This window comes from Nymphalis io, chromosome 1 (genome assembly GCF_905147045.1).
Source record: "Nymphalis io chromosome 1, ilAglIoxx1.1, whole genome shotgun sequence".
NCBI lineage: Eukaryota > Metazoa > Arthropoda > Insecta > Lepidoptera > Nymphalidae > Nymphalis > Nymphalis io.
In genome coordinates this window covers 1,677,821-1,702,678 of record NC_065888.1, presented here as the reverse complement: position 1 = coordinate 1,702,678, position 24,858 = coordinate 1,677,821, and the positions used below count along the sequence as shown (strand labels likewise).

The 24,858-nt window shown below is 31.9% G+C and overlaps 2 protein-coding genes across 4 annotated transcripts in view; one reads left to right on the top strand and one right to left on the bottom strand.

Moving 5' to 3' along the window:
- LOC126771913 (glycylpeptide N-tetradecanoyltransferase 2) overlaps positions 1-24,858 on the bottom strand; it is a 251,084-nt gene that overhangs the window by 145,281 nt on the left and 80,945 nt on the right. The gene's annotated exons all lie outside the window — the stretch shown is intronic.
- The window catches only part of LOC126771739 (potassium voltage-gated channel subfamily KQT member 1), a 49,719-nt gene continuing 26,045 nt past the window's right edge, over positions 1,185-24,858 (top strand). For all 3 annotated transcript variants that reach the window (XM_050491829.1, XM_050491820.1, XM_050491811.1), the window contains exons 1-6: positions 1,185-1,746; positions 2,418-2,472; positions 19,282-19,455; positions 19,832-19,966; positions 21,014-21,096; positions 23,637-23,812. In XM_050491829.1, the coding sequence (XP_050347786.1) occupies positions 2,423-2,472; positions 19,282-19,455; positions 19,832-19,966; positions 21,014-21,096; positions 23,637-23,812 (618 nt within the window). In that variant the 5' untranslated portion in view covers positions 1,185-1,746; positions 2,418-2,422. The remainder of the gene's footprint in view (positions 1,747-2,417; positions 2,473-19,281; positions 19,456-19,831; positions 19,967-21,013; positions 21,097-23,636; positions 23,813-24,858) is intronic.

Below are 24,858 nucleotides of genomic sequence, written 5' to 3'. Positions count from 1 at the left end.
AAAATCGATAAAGTCTATCAAAAGTTATAAAAAAGTAATATATCAAAAGTATTTTTCTTGTTATATTATATGTTGCGGCCATTAGCCCACAGACGGCGGTGTGCTAAATACGTCAATTTCTGAACCGTGGTGTCCAGACTATCTGAATTAGAGTGACCTTCTGTCATTTTGTCATCGTTGTTTTGAGGTTTTTTCTTTAATTTTATTATTTAACTTTACACTACACAACTCGGTTGTAACTTTGTAGTCTTAACTTCTCAAGTAACATTTTTGTTTTAAATTTTTGTGCACCTGTTTGCGTCTCTATTCCCTTACTCTCCTAATGCCATGAGACGGCAAACCACGACCACGTCATTATTCAGTTGAGTTCAGGCGCAGGACCAAGAGCTTTACGTGCTTTCCGAGGCACGGGAGTGCACACTTTCAACACCTAAACTCCGGGCTGCTACTGAGAATCTTTGACAGAAAAACCCACTAACTTTTTTTCGGCCCCACTTGGGATGTCAAAATAGAAGACATAGTATATAAGGAGTTATTACAATAATTCAGTATATCCATTTATCTTTATCATTAATATCATAAATACGAATGTTGTTTATATGTAATGTATGTTTCTTATACTTTTAAAACAATCCATCATCCAAGATACTTAATGTCATATTTATTTATAGTGTTTTCTACATATGATTTTAAATAAGTAATATTTAATTTAATACACAATATAAGCATATTTTATTTTCCTGATAAAAATAAGCTTAGACATTGAGGCATGTATTCTTTTATAAGCTGACATTCCAACTAATGAGCTGCAAAGGTTAGAAGCCCTCTCATTAGAAGTGGCAAGGCCTGTCATCTGTGCCCACTAATAGGCTGACACTACAGCTACTAAACAATTCCAATAAACGATATCGATCCTACAATGAAAAGTAAAATTATATACGTACTTCCTTATTTAAGACTATAAATGCAGTTCATGCTTTATGTACACTGTAAAGGAACGCTTATCGCGCTATATTTTTTATTAACATAAAATACCAATAATATAAATAACATATTTTTTACTAGCATAAAAAATATACAATAAAAATCACATTGAGTTCGTATTTGATATTATGCGTCAGTATAAGGTTGATGGAATATTTATATTTTCATAAAAATATAACAATGTTACAATGCGGTTGAAGTCTGTTTTTCCTTCTATTGTATCTGGAAACTGGCTTTTCATAAAAGAAAATTATTGCCTACTTTTTGCAAGATATAATCTTGAGAAAAATTGAAGCGGGATGTGCTGTACATATTGAATATTCAAATTTTAAACGAGTTTTCCGTTCGGAAAGAATTCGAATAGGGGCACGATGACCTGGATCGTAGGAGATGGACAGCAATTAGAATTAGAGGTGTGCGGGCGGACGAGGGCGGCGCGCTGGGCGGACGACGGCGGCGGCGCGCGGCGCCGCGTCACTCGGCACTCGGCACTCGGCAGTCGGCGCCCGTAGCCCGCGCCCTAGTCCCGCCGCGCGCTGCGGCTGACACACACCGGCAACTATTATGCCGGCGCTCCAGAGCCGCTCGCCACGCGCCGCGCGCTCGTCGCCACCGCGCCGCGCCACCCTGATACTGTTGATGACTACGCGCTCTGCTCGTAACCCGTAACGCACGCGATTACGCATTTCACGTCTAAAGACCGGAATGTAAATATTTATGGATGTCAGTTTTCAGTTGTTTAGATTGGCTGTGAAATTCAAGGTATGTAAAGTAATGCCCGATGTTTTAATTTCTTACTACTAATTTATGTTTGTTAATTAAATATTAGATTGTATCGCTGGTTAAATTATATATAAAACAATTAGGTAATTTATAGCATGCCCTTTGTGTCGCACTATTTTGTCTTTTTATGATATATTGCTAACAGTATATCACTCGATGGCGCACAAAGTGCCCTTCTATATTTGGATCGATAGTTTACCATTAACGTTGTGTTGGGTTCAACAGATTTTAGCATTAAATTCTATGATTACAAGAAAGGCGGCAAGAATACAAAGCGCCGCCGCGACTATGCAAATTTATACTTCTATAAAGGTCACTACGAATCATGAAATTTATATCAGGCAATTAATATTATTACCAGTCACATTCAAAACCTTGATTGCATTCTTCTGAACAAAAATATTTTATACTTTACTCATGTATACACATACATTTTTACAGAAAATACATGTTAGGTACTGTCCTACAATAATTGTAAATCATAATATGTATGCTATTCGAATAACAAATATAAATCTTATAAATAAATATATCGTATCGTTTGAGGAATTTTTATTTAACTGTTCATCCGTAATGAACAAATAATTTAATTAATAGCTACATTCTGTAATTTACAATAACATTCCTATTGATTGGCATAAAATGTTCAGGTGAAATGAAATCAACAAGGCGTGTTCGGGTACATGAAGATGCTATACGTCATAGGTAATATTACAATATTTTAAGTTTTTATTTGAAAAGTAGACATTGAGTAGATAAATTATTTTATTCGACTTATTTTACTTACAAAAAAAAGTAATTCCAAAGTTTGTTTTTTGCTATCGTAGTTAGATGATGACCAATCCTTAGAATTCCCCTAATCTCTTCTCTTCGGTACTTTAATAAAAATCTATATTCGTAACTAAATATCCTTTTCGCTCTTGAAGCTTCTTCAAACTCTAACTAACCATTAAAAAAAAATATTAAAAAATATTTATCGAACGAAATTCAATTGAAAAAAAAAATTAATAATATTTTAATAATAAATTTGTTAGTAAAACAAATATTTTTATATTTTGTTTAAATACAATTTCAAATATACATACCATACCATAACATATTATCGAAAAAATAGAAATTTCATTATTGAACCTTACTCAGTTTTATTAGTTGAAAATTTAAGATAATTTTGTTTTAGTTTCTGCTAGAGAAAATGTTTTTCTTTTCTTTCTAGTAGTAGTAAAATTATAAATTAAAAATTATCATCTGTTTCAATTTATGTTCATAATTTTAAAATTACCGTAATTATTCCTACCACATAATACAGATACTATAAAACCATTCACTTTGATAATAAAATCACATATTTTATTTTAATAGTACCGCAAAGCTCAGCATAGTAGGATTTTATAATAATTATTTAAATTTAATTAAATGTGATTTAATTTTCTTTGAAACTTCTATTGTATAATATCGTATACCTTCTGAATATTACTGGCACGAAACTAGTACCCAACCCCTTATGCATATGCCCTAGAAAATATATAATCAAACTTAGGTTTATTGCACAAACACACATATGGATAGAAAACATTACAACCTTTCAACTTTTCTCTTTTTCGTAATAATCTCTGATCGGGTATCTACTCGTACTTATTTTATTTAGTTTCTACAAACATGCACTTATCTCTGAACGCTATACTTAAATATAAAAATGTTATTTAACATGCAAATGTTTGCTAGTTTGTATGTTTTCACGTTATACAGAGAATACGCTGCTATAATTTTTTTAGCCCTTAATAAATAATGAGGTGCTATTTTAAACTTGATGATATAATGAATCCAAACATTTAGATGTTTAGGTTATGAAGCAAGAAAGTAACCCAAGCTAACGAAGTCGTTCATGTATTGATCATCTGTGGAGTTATTCTGTAAGAACAAACTCGAAGCAAGTAGATGTTGATTGCGAAATGAGAGATGTGATATGCGGCATTGACTATAGTTATTAAATTACAGTCACCTGAAAATAGCGTATCACCGTAAGTCAGCTTGTAGCATTTTAAGATTAAGTCAAGCATATATATATTGTTATTAATAGAATTATTTTACTCTACAATTATTATAATTCAATTCAATTAATTCAGAAGTTGTTAAATTCCAATATACCCACTTATTACTATAAAATTTAGTAGTACTCCAAATAAAGTATAAAACTTTTAACAATATCCAGTTAACAAACTTTTATTAATTCTGAGATGTCTTAATTATTATTATTACTGAATAAAGTCATGTATTAAATCAAACAATCCATTAAAGATTGCCATTTAATATGTACCCCAAACTCTAGTCTGTTTGGTTCCAATTCAATCTATATTACCATATTTTGGAATAAATATACACATACATACGAATGCTACATCAAATTGAATCACGTTATTAAATGAAAACAAACCATTAAAATATAAGTTATGTACAAATAAATACATATATATCTAATTATTTTAGATTGCCGAGATTGCCCAGTGACTTAGAACACATTAATTTGAACCAAGGCTTGCCGCTTTAGAAATGTAATTTTCATTAATTTGTCTTCGTGTTGATGTCGTGTTCGGCGGTGAAGGAAAACACTGTAAGAAAAAGAAAGCCTGCATGTGTCGGATGAAAATCTGCCACATGTATATCCACCGACACTAATGGTAAAGTAAAACTGGTGAAATAAGCTTCAAACTTATTTCTCAAAGGTGGTAGAGGTCTAAACCCAGTACATGGGACATATTCACGCTGTTTCTTTCACATTTTTCAATATGACTTCCAATAAATATATACATATTTTTTTAATATAATTATTTACATTAAAGCCTTAAATAAATACAAATCAATATTAAATTTACAATAACGATATTCCGCTACTTGATATTGGAACATGTTGCGAAATTTTCTGTTTTATTGTTTATTATTTCATTACAGTATAATTTTATTTACTAGAGAAGTTACCGGACGATGACTAATTCGAACATTCAATATGTACCAATACAAATACAAGCCATTATGATAATAGGAAAAATGAATACGTTATACGTACCCATAATTTATTCGTACATGACGAATTGAAACCACATTACAAACGTCGCAATTTATGGCGTTAGCATATGACGAAATTATTCCTAAAAATAATTATACTATAAAAATAATACTCAAGTCAGGCTGGTCAGCGTTTTCGTGAAATCACAAAAGTAAAAAGTAGCTTTATCCTTAAAAACAGCATTATTAACTCCTTTTTAAGGTTTTTAAGATGTACCTTTTTAAGGATATTCGAGTGAGTGTGTCTGGGTGTGTACGTAAAATTATATATTTTGTGTAGCATATTTTTAAGAAGATATCGTCTTAAGACTTATTTTCAAATTTAAGCATAATAAACACCTGATACGGTTATCTTTTAAATCAAGGTAAAGAATATATTCTTATTGTCTCTTACGGGCGTTAAATTGGGATTTCTTGGAATTAGTATACGGAAATTTCACTTTCTCCGCTATTTGGACCATGATGCTTTATCAGCAGAGCTTTGACAGTACCGTATTTATTGATCTTGTCTGAATGATAAAAAGTATTTTCAACAGAAAAAATATATTTTAGATACAGAATTCAAGTGTAAACACTTGAAATGTGCAACATCAACATCTATATACATGCAAATAGACAAAGATAAAACAGGTCAAACCTTTTTCCTATATATGGTAACATATTTTCTTTTTCTTTTTCCATAGATATTCACGAGTTTTATTATATTTATTGAGTTCATCAATAAAAACTCGGATATAAGAGTAAAAAAAAAATTGTTCATGTTTCCATTCAATTTTCAAAAATGGTCGATTTCGACCATTGAGTGAATACTAGTATACATTGAAATAAAAAAATCAATATACAGAATTTAAAGTTATAAGCGTAATTTTGAGGTTCCAGATGTTCTAAGATTGTGAGCTCGCTTTCCTAGACTTAGCTTAACTATTCTGTATTGCCGTATCTCTGTTTCAACAGTGAGTGAGCGAAATTAATTACAGACCTCAGAGGATGTCATAAATTCTTGGATTCCGTTCATATAATGCCACTGTCTAATGGGCAGAGGTGAACCATCAGACAGCACATTTTCCCATCTGCCTTTATGTTTAAAAAAAGTGCACGGTGCGGATTACGTAGATATTGAAAATATATATAAAAAACAACAAGTGCAGATAAAAGTATGTGAAGTCCCCAAATAAAATTAACGCTTTGTAAACGAATGTTCCCTTCAAATTTCAAATGTATTATAATGTAGGTTATGCGTTGATCGTAAATCAAAAGGAATATTGCCTTGTATACGATTGTTAATAATCCTCGTCTTAATTTTTTAAAGTATAATTGAGAAAATAGTTAACTGTCATGATTTATATACATATATTTTATACCTTGTTTTTGTTATCCTACCGAAAAATTTAGAAAGAGTTGCAGCTGTCGTGGTCACGAGCTGACTTCGGAACAACGCGCACGATTTGTCTTCGTCTTCTTTATTATATTCATGGGCGTAGCTACCGCCGTCTCAACCGTGTCAAAGATACGGGCCCCCCTAGGTACAGAGTAAGGCTCCGGGTAAGCAGAAATTCGTCAAATGTTATTCAAAGTCTCATTCGAGCTCTAAGACCGTACGCTTTATTTCCCGGTAAGAAATGAAAATATGAAACACATTTGAAAAAAAAATCAGTCACCACAACTAAGGCGAAGCCCCCCATCAAATTTTGATACAGGGCCCATCAAGGCAAAGCTACGCCACTGATTATATTTCTATATAATACTGTGATCATATTACACTAATATCGAACCGAAAACATTGTTTGCGGCTTTATATTTTATGAAAATGGTAAATAATTTTCATAAAATATATTGTTTGTTGATATTAAATTCATCCATCGCGAATAAAACGTTTATGCATTTAAATTCCTATCGCATCGTATACTAAACGTCAATAGATTTTTTTTTCCGTCAAACCACTCTTACGCTCATATAGGTGCATAGGTGTGGTATTATATTGGTATTACAGATGTGGTATGGTAACATTTAAATGTTCCTGAATTAAATAATGGTATAATTAAATTATAATTCATAAATTTAACATAGTAGAAGGTACTTTTTTTACAAATTAGCAGACAAGTTGTTCAAAAAATCAAACTAAATTCTTATATTTTTATTAAAATATAAAAATATATGTCTTGGTTTAATGGGATGGCATTTTACTCTTTGATTATATGTAGGTACTTCCATATTTTAAATTAAAAGTAATATAGTCATAGAATCGACTTTCAATTGTTGAATATAACAAATTTTAATAAAAATACTTCATAAATATCTGTGAATAATGAAATGAATAATGTCTCTAGGCGCTACATAAAAAGTTGATATTTCTACTATAACAAAATCTCTAAGAGATCTCTCATAGCAATTTTATAATTTTAATTATAAAAGAAAGATAACGTATCTCATGAGATCAAAATTACAAATAATTACTGAACAATTTACGACCACTTGGTGAAGTGCTTAGAACTTTAGAAGCATTAAATCAGTCTTCCTATTATAAAACTGTAAGACACGGTGTCGTATTTAACAACTCGCACACAAGCTATGAAAATTATACTTTCTAGTCTTTTCGAGATAAAAAATTCTTTGATGGGGATTTACATTTTTCGCAACTAAAATGCATGATAAGATAATATAAGAGGCACATATAGCTTTAAAACTTCGTATCTTCTAATCTGGTCTCCTTGTATAGGTTCCAATTGCATTTTATAAAGTTTATTCGCATGCGTGATTCCATCTTTCTAAGTTAAACATAATATATTAGCATAATATGATAGCAAAACAAGCATTTGTTTTATCTTAAAATTGTATAAACCTAACCTAACCAATTTTATTTGTTTTTAAACCTGGAAAAAAATCGAGGAAGCGAAATTAAATGCTGAGCTCACAAATTTAAATGCATCATAGTATAGTACAAAATCATTTTGGAGCCTTAAAATAACGTTTTTTCTGTGACGCATACATGGATTATAAGCTTATACTGCGACGCAGCTTAAGGCTCTTTTTTATCTCGCTAGATAATCTCTTTTACGCGTTTCCCCCACATAAAGTGGGGGCATGTGGGACTCGCCGGCGCCTCGTGCGTTGGAACACCCACTACAAACTCACTGCTAACTAGCTGTACTCACTCCGTCTCTTGCGAGGGCAACACTATGTTTGTTCATATCTTACAATAGTGATACCCTCGGCCGACAAGCCACGAAGGCACGAGAGAGGCATGCATATGTGAAAATACTCGGCATGGACGGTCATCTCAGTGGTTTTATTGGAATACCACTTAACTTGACTCCAATTCAGCCTTCAGGGCCTGGGTATCTCTGGAAGATTACCCCTTTGAGAAAAAAGTGACTATCTAGTTGAAACCCTTTAATTTAGTCAGAGGAATTAATTAAAATGTGCTAGATTTTTACAATTTTCTCGTCGGTAATAGACCGGAAGTTACTAGTTTAAAAATGCAAAATTTCTAATTTAAAGCTTGTTCAGAAGTGTTTGCTGACACAGACACCACTGCCGCTTTACTGAGTTTCTAGTCTATTGCAAAAAAAAATGTTTAGCGTCTCTTGTTGATCTACTTCCATAACCATAAAGAGCATATTTATTTTCCTTAGTATGCTAGAAAGAATAACACTTCAAACAGATCGATTGGACGAAGTTGCGGTTTTACGTCCGTATTTGTGCCATTTATGGGCATTACTCTTCGCTAGTCTCAAATACGTATTAATAACAAAATATATAAACTATTGTCTACCGTATATATATAAAATAATATCTTTATGAAGCTTAGAGCTATGGATTTGGAGATTGAATTGCACAAAATATATTTTATATATGTTATATATAATTGTTTTAGACAAGACAAGTTACGACAATCAAATAAAAAAATATCGCCGAATATTTTATTTTTAAATCGGAATTTCATACCAAAATAGTGACGCGTGTCTTGATCCTTTACGCATTGATTAAAGAATCGAGACTCTTCTGAACTGCTTAATAAAAATATTAAATATTTTTTACATTTTCTATTGTCAGCACTAAACAAAAAACTTAGTCCGGTAACGATGTCGTACCCGACTGGCGCCCAAGGAGATCGATGACTCGGGTAAAGGAAAGCTCACCCTTCATGATGCATCAATGTACCGACTACAAAAGAGCTGATACGCAATACATACAATCTTCATCATTGTAATATATCATTGTTTTAGTACATTTTCATAAAGTATAAACAACACATAAGTACATAGAAAAATAACCTGTTAACACTGTGTTAAAAGGAATTTACTTACATACTCAATTTCTTAAAACAAACATCCTTTATAAGTAAAATATTACAATATTTATTCACTAACAAAAGCTTCCCTGAAACTAATTTATCAACACGGTTAAAGCTAAAATTTAATGTCAAGGAAAATTAGCTTAGTAACATTATATATATTCATAGAGATCAGAATAATTTAAGGTGACGTCAAACTTGGCTGCTACTTAATTGTACATCTTATTAACATCGTCAAGATTACAGCCAAGTATGTCTCTTGATACAAAGGTACTAAGTAAAAAGAAAAAAATATTTATAATTTTACAATTAGATAAAACAGCATATTTAATATTTGTAAACATATATTGTTTTATTAGGTTCTTTTATGTTTTTTTATGTGCGCCGGGATGGCAAATGACTCTACTCCACCTGATGGTAAGTGGTAGTAGAGTCCAAACGCGACGACGGCCAGTACAGTCGGGAAGAATGTTCTGTACTAGCCGTCCCCGCCTTGCCGGCCCGCAAGATGCCTCTTCACAGGGTTGTAAGAGGAAGGGAACACGTGAGCTGGTAAGGAATTCCATTTTTTGGTAGTGCGACAAAGAAAAGAGTTGACAAATTTCTTTGTGCGCGATGGAATTGATGTCACAGTTAGACGGTGACATCGAGAACCAGCTCGCGTGGTCTTAAGAAGGAAGGGGGAAGCAGGAATTAGAGAGAATAATTCCTCAGAGCACTCGCCGTGAAACAGTCGATAGAAAGCGCTCAGTGCTGCTATCTCGCGACGCAATTGTAAAGGTTCAAGGGTGTTTGTGACCTTTACGTCGCCAATAATGCGTACTGCACGTCGCTGCAACCGGTCCAAGGCCTCCAGTAGGTAATTAGCGGAGCCATCCCAAAAGTGCGAGCAATATTCAACGCAAGACCGTACCTGTGTTTTGTATAACAGGCACAGTTGTTGTGGCGTGAAAAAACGTCGCACCTTGTTCAGAACTCCGAGTTTCCGTGAAGCTGTTTTTATAATAGCCTCGATGTAATCCCTTGAACTAAGGTCGCAGCGAACGTCCATCCCCAGCATGGCGATTTTGCTTTGTATCATCAGCGGTGTGCCACAGAGGGAGGGAAGAGGGGAAAATGGTGACTTTTAGGTTCTAATGTTCTAACTTTTAATTTCTCGTGTTTTCAAAGTTTTTTGATATCAAATTTATCCTCTAAATAAAAAAATGAAGTTTTATATTTAAAATATGCACGATTGTTTTGAAATTTGTTCTTTAATCTATAATTTTATAAGTAAATTAATAATATTGTATTGGTGTCGGAAATATTTTTAATTTTCCATATTAATCTTTTATAAAAAAAATAAATAAATAATAAATCACTTGGGCTTATTACTCGATGAGACCTCTTTATTATTTTTTATGTTTTATTATCTATATGTAGTGATATATAGATGACTGCTGTTGTCCCGACTTAGTACGGAAAAATAAATATTTTATCCTGTGCTATTTTTTAATCGATGAGATATAAAAATTCGCTAACCGATCTATTCGTTTGTAAATATCTTGTAATATTTCTAAAATCACTAGTTCAAATTGTAGTGTTAATTACGCAATATTTATCCACATGAAGCATTTAAAAATAATTTGTTATTTATTTTAATAAGAATTTAACTTCTTTAAGATTAAACTAAACAGACACACGTAGTGTCGTTTACGTTTGCAAAGCAATAAAAATGGTTACTCTAAGTTATTTATAACAAATAATAACCATTATAAATAGTAATTGATGTATTAATTATCTCTAACAATATTATATCGCGGACTTTTAGAACTTTCCCGAGGAACATTTCAGCCGTATATTATTTTCATGCAACTTTTAACTATTCACGCAGCGCACACCGTGAAAGCTTTTAAGATGCACGAATGTTTCCGACTTAGTTGACGAACATCATCAAGACCTTAACTAATTTATATGTCTATATAAGTACATCTGGAATAGTACCTTTCAAATGGTGATAGAATTTATCAAACAGGTGCCGGATATCGAAGTTTACGTTACGCGCCTACACCAACTTAAAAAAATCGAAATCTTTATAATATCAGTATAGATAATTAGAGAGGCGTACAAATTGTATATATACAGACCATTATTATAACAACAAGGCAGAACAAGGATCTAAATAAAATGTTTATATTGAAGGAAAACAGTATAAAGAAAAAAATCTTTTTTTTTCGGACCAGGTATCTTCTCGGGCGTATGCAGAACAACTACCCAAACTTATCATAATCAGATGAATGATTTAGGTACGCATAAAGGACAAACATACAAACACACAATTTTTTATTTATATAGATTATAGGACAATTTAATATTTAATCATAATTTCCCAACATAAATTTGTCCAATAAAAAGAAGGTATTCCAAAATTTTATTCTTATTAATATTTCATAATAGTGGATAATAGCTAGTGTAGTCGAAGGTGATTTAATAAAATCACAATCAACCAACGAGAAATCTGTCACTTGACCCCGAAGCTGACACTCCCCGACCTAACGCGCAGCTGGATTGAATCAAAGAGCTCTTTAAAAAGATTGTATATACATATGTATTACACTTTCTAAATTGTTACAAAGCATTTAATAGACAAATGACAGAATTTGCTAACGTTTCTTTAACCACTTACTGGTAATTTATATTTTCAACTTCTAATAAGGGCTAAAACACTAGATGGCTTACGCATCCCGTAATACTCGTATGACACCGCTAATAATTAAGCATTTAAGAAAATTAAAAATCCAACATGAATACGTCATTAGCTAAATAAATAATTGGTTATTTTAAAAATGAATGGAACTGATTTAGATATGGTTATTTTATTTAAAAACCGATTCTGTGTTTTTACACTTAGAAACAGACAACTTTATTTTTAATTATAGAAATTTTATTTATTATAGCTAACAGTGTACTAAAGTCAAAGTCAGGGTAATAGTTGGAGCCATTCAGTGACAGTGAAACTCGCTTTCGTGTTTGAGACGTGCAATAATTTGTAGTCATAAATAACTATGAAGCAGCCGATTTACACAAATAAATACACTAAATACGAGTAACTATAAGTCATTTCTTAGCAACAGCACCCGGCTGGCGTCTGTTTAAATATCAAATGCTGAATAGCAAAATATTTATTTCCATTTTTATTTATTAATAATAGTCTGGTAAGCTGAGTGCCTAAATACTAGTCCGTATGGCATTTGCGTGAATTATTAGTCCAAATTACGAACATTTTTACGAACTAAAAATAATCAAATGATACCAGCAAACAACTAAATAGTTTGTGATGTTATAAAATTGAAAAACATAATTTTAATTCATTAAGTGTACATTAATTCAGAATCGTAGACAAAAATTATTCTAATTTTTAAGAAATTACGTTAATTCAGTTGGAATATTCAAATTTAAAAACCGACCGAAAGCTTTCTATTTAAACGTTGAAAGCTTTACATAATCCTATTATTTCAATGTGAATTATTTTAAATTCAATTACTTTGAAAATTATTACATTTATAATATCTAAATGTGTAAATGAACCCAGCAACATACATAAGCAAAAAAAACCGATTCAAATTATTTTATATAAATTTTTGTCGTTGTGATATTACTAGCTTGCACCAATGCATGCGCTAATTTGAACATAACAAATAACAATAAATTTTTAATACGATTTCATAATTAAAATATTTGTATTTGTAATTAATTGTCTTGACAGTTTTTAAGTATTTAGTTTACTTACTTAGTAATTTCGATATTTTTAAAACGTAATTTTTTCTTCCATCACTAAAATAGCAATTTTATAAGCCAATAAAAAATATTTTATTTGTATTAAATAATATTGTCTCATTTAGTGTAAGTGGTAAGCATGATTTTTTTTATTGTTATAGTAGTGCACACATTTATTGATACCATGCCATTTTAGTTTAACCTCCGCGCTATAAAGCGCATCTAGGTAGACGGCTTTCGGCTGCATTCAGGCTAAAATTCTGAAAGTTTTATAGGTTATATGCCAAGCACATCTGTGCTTCAAATTATAACAAATTTCAGAGTTTAACTTTTCTAATCGTATTACAAAATACTTCAACATAGTACGTACGTATAACTTACATTGAGTATAGACTTTATGGACGTGAAACATGTATTGCCTTGGTCTAAGATAGACTCGTATACCGTGGCGACAAATGGCGTGACGATCTCTTATTCCGTCATGCCATTTCATACACTTTACTGCCATAGCAATAAGAAAAATATATTTGCCTTATTAACGTAACTCTTTGTTGTTAATTATTTTATTACACATTTATTTATTTGTTTCCCATGATTATAAATTCAATAACCATCAATTATTGATACTGACGATGTCAGTATTCGGTCAGCCATTCGGTAAACCCCGCACTTTTTTTATTAAGTAAAATAATTTTTAACTGCATTTTCATCTAAAAATATTTATATTCGGTTATTTTTAGTCTGGTATTAAATCCCAATAAATCATATTTAAACATTATAAGCTTGTGAGCTCAGTACATTAACTTTTCCATATTATTGAAAATTATACAGATTCAGAAGTAATAAGTCCTTTTTATCGATTTCTGAAGCCTAAGACAGACTATTAGTAGTTGCAGGTGGTCTAGTCAATATTAAAAATGTTATTTCTAGTAAGGTGAATATGCGAACTCATTTCCAACAACCTCGTGCACTTAATAGAACCGTGGCAGGTGCAGTTCTACCTTCTTATTATTTATATATAATTTTGAGACACTCGTAGCTAAGACTGAATATGCGCATTATCAGTCATGTAATGAATGAAGATAACAGTTAAGCATATAAAACTATATAGGATCGCTTAATAATTTTGTTTTCGACTGTCCGTTAATTATTCATTATATTATTATAAAATTAATCGAAATATGCTGCAATCAAGAAGACAATGTTAAATTATTATAAAATTCTGCCTACATATTATGAATAATCAAATAAAAATAATCGATATTATACACTATATACTAATCGAGGGGTAACGTCAGTTAGCCGATAAGTTTTTTAACACGTACGCGTTGAATCTGAGATTACCATATTTAAATTATAATCGATGACAAAATACTATTTTATTTTAGTTAAAACCTTAAATTATTTTAAAGAATATATTGTAAATACATTTAAAAATATTTAAATATATTATTACAAAGAAGTAAATATTTATATATATAATAAAAATGGTAAAGCCCCTAAAATCGTTTCTTGTGGAACGCTTATTTTTGGCTCAGACCCAGAGGCCTTTATTACATTTATAGAAACAAATTGTTTGTATGAGGTATTACACATTAAGATTAAGAACCTACTCGTACTTTCTTTGTAACAAAAGAATATTTAAACTTATGTAAAAGCATTTTTGTCACACTTGATCAAATGTTTTAGATATATTAGACCAATTACCCCAATGGCATTATGAAAAATCCCCTCAATCAACCCATTTGTGTAGTATCTAGGTAAATGCTAAAGCAGAATAAGGATTACGAGCGTAATTAGAATAGAGAATGAACCCGTGTTTGCGCACATATTTGCGCAGTTACCAAGTCCCTGAGATTGGATGGTGTGGCTAAAACTCGGCTGGGAGTAATTCATTCATTTATAAACAATTATTCTTAATTTAGAATATAAAGGCTAGCTCATTTATAGGCCGTATGCTCAAACCAACAACAACAAATTTCTAGTACCACGTGGCAAGTCATGTAAAGAACAAGGGTAGAAAGGCCGCATTTTTGTTTGTGGTGCAGAGGAAATTTTTCAAAGTTACCCAGATTTTGGGAAGAACTGGCTTGTGTGGAATTCTAACCCCGTAAACCCCCGGTAAAGCGTGTAATCGATACATATCCGATCAAGAGCGAAATCATTTTAAGATGTATGCATCTACTTTGTCGATCGCACCGTGCTCCTCTCATGCTACGATGGTACTCTCCTCGAGTAAGAGAATGATCTCGCTTCCCCACGTTAATGCATACAAGCAGCTCAATGCCGTCCCGGCTACCAGACGGTGGGAAAAAAGACACGCGAGCCCCCAACGCTATTTTCCCGCGGAGCATTGGCGATACGACTGCTGTAAGCAGAGGTCTCATCCGACTATGTTGACCAACACTAAAACAACACTATCATAATTAGCTCTATTTATTTGGTATTATAACACTTTAGGTAAAAGAGTTTGGCAGTAGATCAGCTTACAAGTCCTAACGCCAACTCTCATACCATCAGCTAGCACTACCATACGGGATATTGAAACGTTAGGTTTTAATGGATGAGCTTAACACCATGAATTTCCTTAGTTTTTCAACACTCTTGGTTTGAGCTACCCCATGTAGCTATAGTAGAATAGCATACAATTAGTGTTAAAAATCTAAATCTAGCATACATAAGCACAACTTCTACTGTAACAGTAGCAAAAATAGTCGACTACGCCTACTGAAATTACACCATCTAATCTCAAACTCCGTTTTTAAGTAAATCTAAAATAAAACGCCGTGTACCCAACACGTTACAACAGAGTCTGAGCCACTTAATCTCAGAACCCACGCCGCATCATCAAGACTTCGTCTAAATATATTCAGTACTACTTGCACGGCAGATTAAAATTTTACTTTTTTTTAAATAACATAGTGCAAACAATCTTGTCTAACTCTATTGAAATACAGTTTAAAAAAAATGTCATGAAGTTGTGCCCACCACGAAAAGCCCAGTAGACCGTAGAAGTAAAACATCGAAATAGATGGTTATTGAAGGAAAATAAAACAAAGATTTTTTTAATAAAAAAAAATATTTTATTATTATTACAATATACATAAAGGCGAAGTCTGTAGTAAACGCACTACTCTCTCTACTTACTTGGTAGAAAGCGGCAGTGAAGAGAATGCATGACGCTATAAGAGAGCGTCATGTCGTTTGCTATCAAGGCCGGCATACGGTGAGTATTACTCAAAGACGCGCCAATAGTTGTTTTACATAAAACATCAATCGGACACTGCGGTGACCTAATAAGAGATATATTTTCATTATTAGATAAATTCGTGTATCGCTAAACGTTTTACTTCTTACATAGATTTAGCTTCTCTACAATACAATGGTCATCTATTATGATTAAAAAAAGCACTCCTGAATTTTCATGTGCTAAATTTATTTTTATAATTCATCTTGTGCTTGATAGTGACGGAAAACATCGTGAGGAAACCTGCATGTGTCGAATTTCACTAAAACACACGCATTGGAGCAGCGTGGTGGAATAAGCTCCAAACCCTCTCCTCGAAAAGGGAGAAGAGGCCTTAACCTGGGTGGCAGTGGGACATTTACAGACTGTTATTGTTTACTGTTATTATGATTAAAAATATTGCTCAATAAAAAATGCTAAAGCTAAGATTATTTCTTTAACTGTCGAAGTACTTAATGGCTTGTAACCGTATTACCTATTTTAACTTTAATATATTAATACAAACATTTACAGACCACTTCCTATCATTCTTTAAAATTGTAATTACATACAGCTAAAATATAATACTGTTAACCGACTTTATGAAACGTAAACGGTTTTTATTTTTTTTATAAACATCACCATAAATTGTAAATGTTACAGTATTATTAACAGTTAAAAGCTGCGACAGAAAACTTTGACCTTTTGAAAGGAACTAAACGATTCAGCTGAAACTGATATTTATTAATGAGATTTTCTCGGCTACTGTTTTCATTTGTGTTTCAAGCAAAGAAAACTTTAATAACACTAAGAATCTATGGTTAAGTTTATGAATACATTGGATTGAAACGTTTTCAAATAACATTAGCAGTTATTAGAAAATAGCTGTAATTCAAAACGTGGTAAGTGACTTTTATGAAATTATAAGGCAGACATTCAGTCAAAACATTGAATAAGTGTAATCAGTTACGCTTTCAACCTTTTTTTACATACAGTATTTACCTCGACATAAGTAGATAGTTTTGAACGGGTCGGTTGGGTCCGACCCAGTTCGGTTCAGGTCGACCATCGATGCCTTTTAATGCCTTGTATCCGAATAATGGAGGCTGTGGAGAGTTCTGGTGGTATCGCTGGACGAGGCTACGGCTTTGTGTCGGGATGCTGGGCTTGAGGGTTTTTGTCACAAAATCTGTTTTTGGCCCTCCTATACCATTGTAGGCGACATTATCGTGGCAGCATTTTATCTAAATCGTCCTAAAGCTCATCAATGCTGCCATGGGCCGCCTCCTACCAATGTAGGAAGGTTGGAAACACTGTTCCGGCGCTTGTATGGGCTCTTCTGTAGAAACCGCAAAGAGTCATAGAAGTGAGAGCAATACGAAGTTATAGTAGGATGTTGTGGCCACGAAACGGCTACGGCCTGAGCTACTGGATGAAACGAAGATAATGCACACTCGATGTGAGTGATGCAGTACTTTTCTCACATACCCCCCCCTACCACGTGCGTAAGTGCGGTTTTCCATCGAGTAAAAATAGGTTCCCACCCACTTAGCATTTATATTACTGCCAAACAGCTTTAAATACATTCTACGGCTATGTTCCGGTTGGAAAGGTGATTGAGCCAGTTACAAGAGCTTAGATCCTGTGGATGTTGATCGGCGCATTTACGATGTAAGAAGTAGTTCTTATGTCAATGGACGACCACTTTCCATCCGTTGACCCATTATATTGTCTGTTTTCCTGAGATAAATAAAAAAAAAACATATAATAGACAATAGACATAACGACGTTCTTTGTAGAAAGAAATGAAAACATGACAGCTTCATGATCATATTTATTGAATAAAAGATGGATGAATGATTATTTTTGACAACAGATGCGTTCTTCAAATACGTAATTCTTCTCCGAGGTGTATTTCTATGTATTCTCGTTCTTCTCGGTATTTATAAATTCAATTGACTTCTTTTAATTAAACTTTAGTCAACACTAAGGCCAGGCCTTGTCAATAAGTAAAACTAAATAGGGTAAACGACAACAACGATAATTTATTTTGCAGATAGCATACATATAGCATCGATACACAATGTATTATTATAATAATAAGAAAGAGCCAAGGACTATAAATTTTGTGTATAAGTAAAATAAGTATGAGTACAATAATAAACTAGTACAATATTTTTGAATGATTTGAAATAATTAAAAATACTTCTTAAAACAAAGGAAAATAATAATATATATAAAGCATTTATTTTATTGAAGTCAATTTAAACGAACAACTTTAATCTCGAACAATTTTCTCGCTCTCTTTTTTATTAGTAATAATGTAATAGAAATATGTAAGTAATTAAATAAGTATAAATTGTTCATGAAGCGGGATTTTTTTGTTATAATGATTTAATCTAACTCTCTTAAGTCTATATTTATAAAACTTTCACATTTGGCAGAAATATTTTTTTCAGTTCTGAAAAAACTTTAATTTTATTACCTTATCGTTAAAACTAACAGCATCCTTAACTCTTTTCCCTTGCCTTCCACTATCTCTATTAATAAAATGTTAAATTAAAATAGAGCATATTATTTGAACTAATGCAAAATAAAAACGCGAGGGCAACAAAAATAAACATTAAACAGTGTATGTTTTTCCAACGGTTGAATATTATAACGCAAATGACAAACAAGACACGCACCTAACAACTCACGAATTATTAACATCATATTGCGGTTTGTTTATGTAAATGCACCTCCCCATCATTTTTCATACAACTTTAATAGAACAACAGTACAATAATGTACACACTCACATACATTTGTAAATAAATGTTTGTAGCTTATGTAATTCTACTAAATATTTTGTCCAACAAATCCTACAGTAATTACGGAGTCAGTGTTACGCTTAAATTTAACTGAAGTACACTGTTTCACCTGTAAAAAGAAAACTCTAACAACACACGGCCGCACTCGTCGCTCGGCAAATTCGGTAGGCAAATTGAGCTGCAGGTTGACCTGACTCTATTATTCAAGATTGCAAGTGTTTGTCTTGTACAAAGGAACGTAAAATTAAATGACCCAGCTTTTACTTACATTTGTCTGTTGACCGGGCTTTGTATATAATGTAATAAATACGTAAATATATATAATTGACTATATTATAAGGTGAGATTAAAGTGATTGGTTGCAGTGAGTGTAAGCGTGGCGGCGATCGGCTGGCGACGCCGCGGATGTCGCTGCTGGGCAAGCCGCTTAGCTACCGCGCCACGCGACGCGACGCGCGTTACCGACGCCTTCAATCAAAATTCTATAATTTCCTTGAACGGCCGAGGGGTGTAAAGGCCGTCCTATATCATATGATTGTGTGAGTCAGATCATTAACCTATTGTACATTTATTATCGTTGTATTCGTTTCTTTTGTTTCTACCACTCAACATTGATTGCTATTATTGTCCAACCCTGTTCATAGGTCACGTTAACAGGGCATTCGATAATGTCTAAATAAATATTTAATATATCTATATTTTTGTTAGTGTTAAATTTTGTTTTTTCTTTACTATATTTATTCTTAATTATAATCATATTAGAATATATTCATGTATGTAGTCTCTTGTACATATTTTCCTATCTAAACTATCTTGACATAAATTATAATTCATGTTATGTTAACAAATACATATTCTTTAAAAAGTATATAATTCTCTTATTAAATGGAAATAACATCAATCTTAAATCAATAGGTTCTTGATGGTGTTCATGTGTTTGTCGCTGTCGGTATTTTCAACAATCGAAGAATACGAAGCGAAGGCTGGAATCGTCCTTTTCTACATGGAGACAGTAGTCGTCGTATGGTTCGCAATTGAATTTTTTTTAAGGTACGAAACTATTTTTAATACTGTATAGTCTTTAGCCAATATTTCATAATTCTCCCATCGGGAGTTTCTGAGTGCTTCAGAGCCCACTGAGTGAGCACTACGTAGACATCAATTATACCACTACCAAACATATCCCAGCATTATTGTGTAGCGGTTTTAAGTATGAGTTAGCCATTGTAACTACAATCGTAAGACGTATAACTTATTAGTTCCCTGGTTAGCAGCGCATTGACGGTGTAAGGAGTTGTTTATATTTCTTGCAGTACCAAAGTCTATGGACGGTGGTGACCATCAGGATCCCTATTTAATTGTTTGCCTTTTAAAATTTACATTTGCGTAAGTGGATTCAGGGATAAGCTATTGCGATATCTAAAGCTTCATTGTAAGCGATATTTAAGTATATTCTAATTTTAAATGAAAATGTTTAGTTATAGGATAGGAAGATGAAGAGTATAAATTGCACAATTTGTTTACGTCTTGCTAATAATAATAATTATTAATAACTCACGGTGTTTCAAACGGCTATTAAGACAGAAACGCAATAGCAGATAAACTTTAAGAGCTTTCGCGCGTCAGGTAATTTATCAGTACTCATTTCAAATACAATATTTAATTTTATGAACCATATCAAACATTATATCGCAGGGGTATATAAATTATACATAGAAAATGAGTACACAGGCCAGACGTCATATACAATCTGAATTCATAATTATATACCAACATACTCGTAATACTATATACCTATTCAACAGTGCCGTATGTATATTACGCGTTCCTTTCAAATGCACTAAAGAGACTTACTAAGTAGATTTAAACAAACTTTGATGTATTACGGTAAGCGTGCGGCCAAGAGGTATTAACGTATTAAAAACTATAAATGATACTAAGCTAAATTGATGAGACACTTGATAATTTAAATTGAAATAAGCTTTTGTGTATTTAGCTCTTATTTGTAATCGTTATATTATTACGAATATTATTATTATGTACATATTAGATTATGAATGATATTGAATACAACAGTGAACAACTTTTTTTTAATAGGTTGTGGTCGTCAGGATGCAGGTCTCGATATCAAGGCTCGATGGGTCGTCTCAAATTTTTGAGGCGACCTTTCTGTATAATAGGTAAGCAAATAATATAAATTAATCGTTATTTTTTTAACATTGTCACCCATCGTTTGAAAAACATTTATTTATACATTGTATTTTTGTTTGTTATGCTAAAAATAGAACGAAACGTGTCCTTTACAAATTTTAATATTACTTTATTGTAGCCTTCACATTTAGAAGCTCCCCTCGAGCAAGAGCTTCATGCGAGGCCATTGCTATCCTACTCTCTAGGGAACTGACCGTCTCGAGACCATACCGTAACCAACAAACATTGCCACACGATTAGCTCACTTGGGCTTATAATGTTACCTAAATATAATATTACGTGACAGTCGGATAACACAACCAAAAATGCCATTTTATTTGATACTTAAGAATAATACAGTAAATATGTCTGAGAGAATGAAAATTATAAGTAAAAAAATGCTTAATACATACTCACAAAAATGATTCTATTAAATGTCAACATTAAAATACTATTATGTTGTATACACTACATTACACATATAAAAAATTAAAAATAATTAACTTGAAATAAGAACTGAAGTACAAAAGGCGGTCTTATCGGCGTAGCGTTTCTAGCGATTTCTTTCTAACAATATTTGGGTTAAGATATTTGAAAACTAAAATTGCTTAGGTGGTATTATTAAATATGAACATATGTACATACACACTAAAACTTTACGAATTCAAAACATAAATTAGACAATATATTTAAAAGATATACTTATTTATATTAAATTTAATTGAATCTAATTAAAAAGTCAATTACTGCATAATAGTAAAATGTTACAAAGAGTTTTTTATCGATAAAAGTAGCACGTAAAATCTTTTACATTAATGTTTAAACAAAATTAAGATTATTATTATAATATGGTATGCTACAGAATCATTAGTTTCGAGGTTGAAGGTAGAACGGAATTAAGGAACGATTTTGGCAATCTTAATTACGTAACTCCAATCAGTCACGTTTGTTAAGTGTAACGGCTATTAATGGTCGGTGAAAATCTTAAATGAATTATGAAAATAACTATCAAGGTAATAATAATAAAGTACTTTGAATGTATTTGTAAAGTAAAACGAATCTTACTTTCGAAGAAAAATTGTTTGTTTTGATTGTAATATTTTGAGATAATCTTCACGTACTACTACTTCTTAATACTTCTTAATACATAATATGTGATTGTTTGTGGTTCCGATTATAATGACTTCACATAGTTTTTTATTTTTTTTTAATTGTATATGTGTAACGCTGTCCTTAAAATCCAAATTTTGCAAAACTATACTTAGAGCGCACAGCGCATATACATAACAAAACAAACGTCTCTCCCGATCTCTCTCTCTCTCGTTCTCCAAATTTCAAGTATCTTCAAGTATATATTATATCTTAAAGGTTAAGCTGTACTTTGATACTTTAAGTCACGACATTGCTAAAAGGGGAAGTTTATAAAAATGAACATAGACTTATCCCGACTACGTAGGACTGAAGTTAATATTTCGGCATACATCCATATAATGCACAGGACAATCTGTTGGACGGCGTAGACATATTTTCTATAATTTATATATTATTTATGTTTAAATATATACCGACATAAATAAGTATATTATAACATAAATAAGTACAATTATATCGTGCCAATCTATCTGCCCGTACAAATACGTCTTACCGCACGTCCCACGTTTCTTTTCGTATTCATTTATAAAGCTTTCACTAAAACTACTAGTCCAGACCTGACAGTAAACAGTAATTTTATTGACAGTGTCTTATATGTATACAGTAAACGCTATATTAAATAACGTTAAATGCTATTTAATCTGATAAGCATCAATATTCTAAGACAAATAAATTAAGCTAAACTTGTCGTTTAATAATAATAATAAATGCGTTTTTTTTTTCAAAAATCTTAGACTTATCACAGACTAATTTCTGCCCGCTGCTTCGCCTGCGTGTGAGTGAGGGGGGCAAGTGTTAGATACCTTATATCCTTCTGTGTACCCCTGCCAATGTGTATACAAAATTTCATGATGATTGATTTAGTAGTTAAGACATAAAAGCATAACAAACAAACCAACTTACTGTCGTATTTATAATATTGGTTAGAATACGTTGTTGCTGACTTTTCTGAAGATATTTTTATTATGTATAAATTATTCTGTTTAGCTTAGTTTTCAGAGTGATTGTTTAGTAAGGACCCGTTACTGAAATTTTCTCTCTGAATACATTGTTTTAAAATGCTATGGCTCAAAATATATTTTAAGCATGTATGCAACATAGAAATATAATTTTATTTTGAATGGAAATATTGTCCTTCAACTATAAAGACAAAAACAAATTAAAATTCGAATTAGATAAATAATTTTTACACGAATCCGAAAAAAGCTAGACTAATAAACAAAACTTATCTAATATAATGTTAGTATCATATATACATATTTATATATAGTTACTTTTCCTGTAATTGCACCGCCTTCACTACTGTATATATACTTTGTTGCGAATTTATATCGCTTCAAATAAATAAAATATTATAATATCAATCTCATGTATATAGATGTAACAACTATCCTGGCATCGATGGTGGTGCTGGGTATGGGGTCCTCGGGCCAAGTCTTCGCTGCGTCAGCGCTGCGAGGCCTACGTTTCTTCCAAATTCTTCGTATGGTGCGCATGGACAGACGTGGCGGTACCTGGAAACTCCTTGGATCCGTTGTATACGCACATAGACAGGTGAAATATTAAAAAATATATTTATACTTAATTACAGAAGGAAGGAATAATTCTATTATTGTGTTAAATAAAAATTATTATAAGATTATATTAAAGAACCCCCCTGAATTAAATTGATAGAAATAATATTTTTATATGATCTTAAAATCGCACTGCATAAGTATTGACTGCTTGTGATAAACTTTTCGTGTATTAAAAAATTTTTAGTAAAAACTCAAATATCGATCGTTCATCCTAATCCCGTTAACGTCAAACAGCACTCTATAGCAAATTTATAAAAGAAGAATTTTTTTAATTTAAGAGGTAAGATAGCGATAAATGTTGTTTAACCTTTAAAATAAAAAGTAAAGGGAAAAAGTAAAAGGATTTTTTGTGAGAGTTATACAAATAATGTCATTATAATCCTAACAGAAGTCAATAGGAACACGAAGGAGGATATAAAAATGACAATTTTGTAGGTTATACTGATATTTTTATTTGAACAAACAATCATAAATCATGGATATACCAACAAAGTCGTCAAAACAATAGTTCGAAATAATAAAATTATGTAGTCTTCACTCTCTATGGCACACAATTTCGGAATTAACGTTATTCTTACAACCTTATAATTTATTTTAAATTGAAAGCACATGTTTAATAAAATAATTATTAGCCCGCGACTTCATCCGCATGACAATCGATTTTATTATACTATATTTAGCAAAAAAAAGCATTTTCGTGTTCTGTTACCCTTTTTTATCGCCCACACTCCTTTTTTTATAACTTAATTCAATGTATTGTTTCTGTAACACGGTTTCTACTGTTTTTTCATATGTACAGATTAACAATGAGAATGAGAGAGAATTGTTAAATACCGATTTCCGTAATGGTTGATATTTCTTACAGCGTCAATATCTGTGCACCATTATCAGGTGACCCAGACAAAGTCAAAATGACCAGTAAACAAATAAATACATACAATTACTGTTATTTTTAACTTATACACAAACTTATAAGTATTGCAGAATTGTATGTAAGTAATGAATTAATATTCAGCTTTTCAT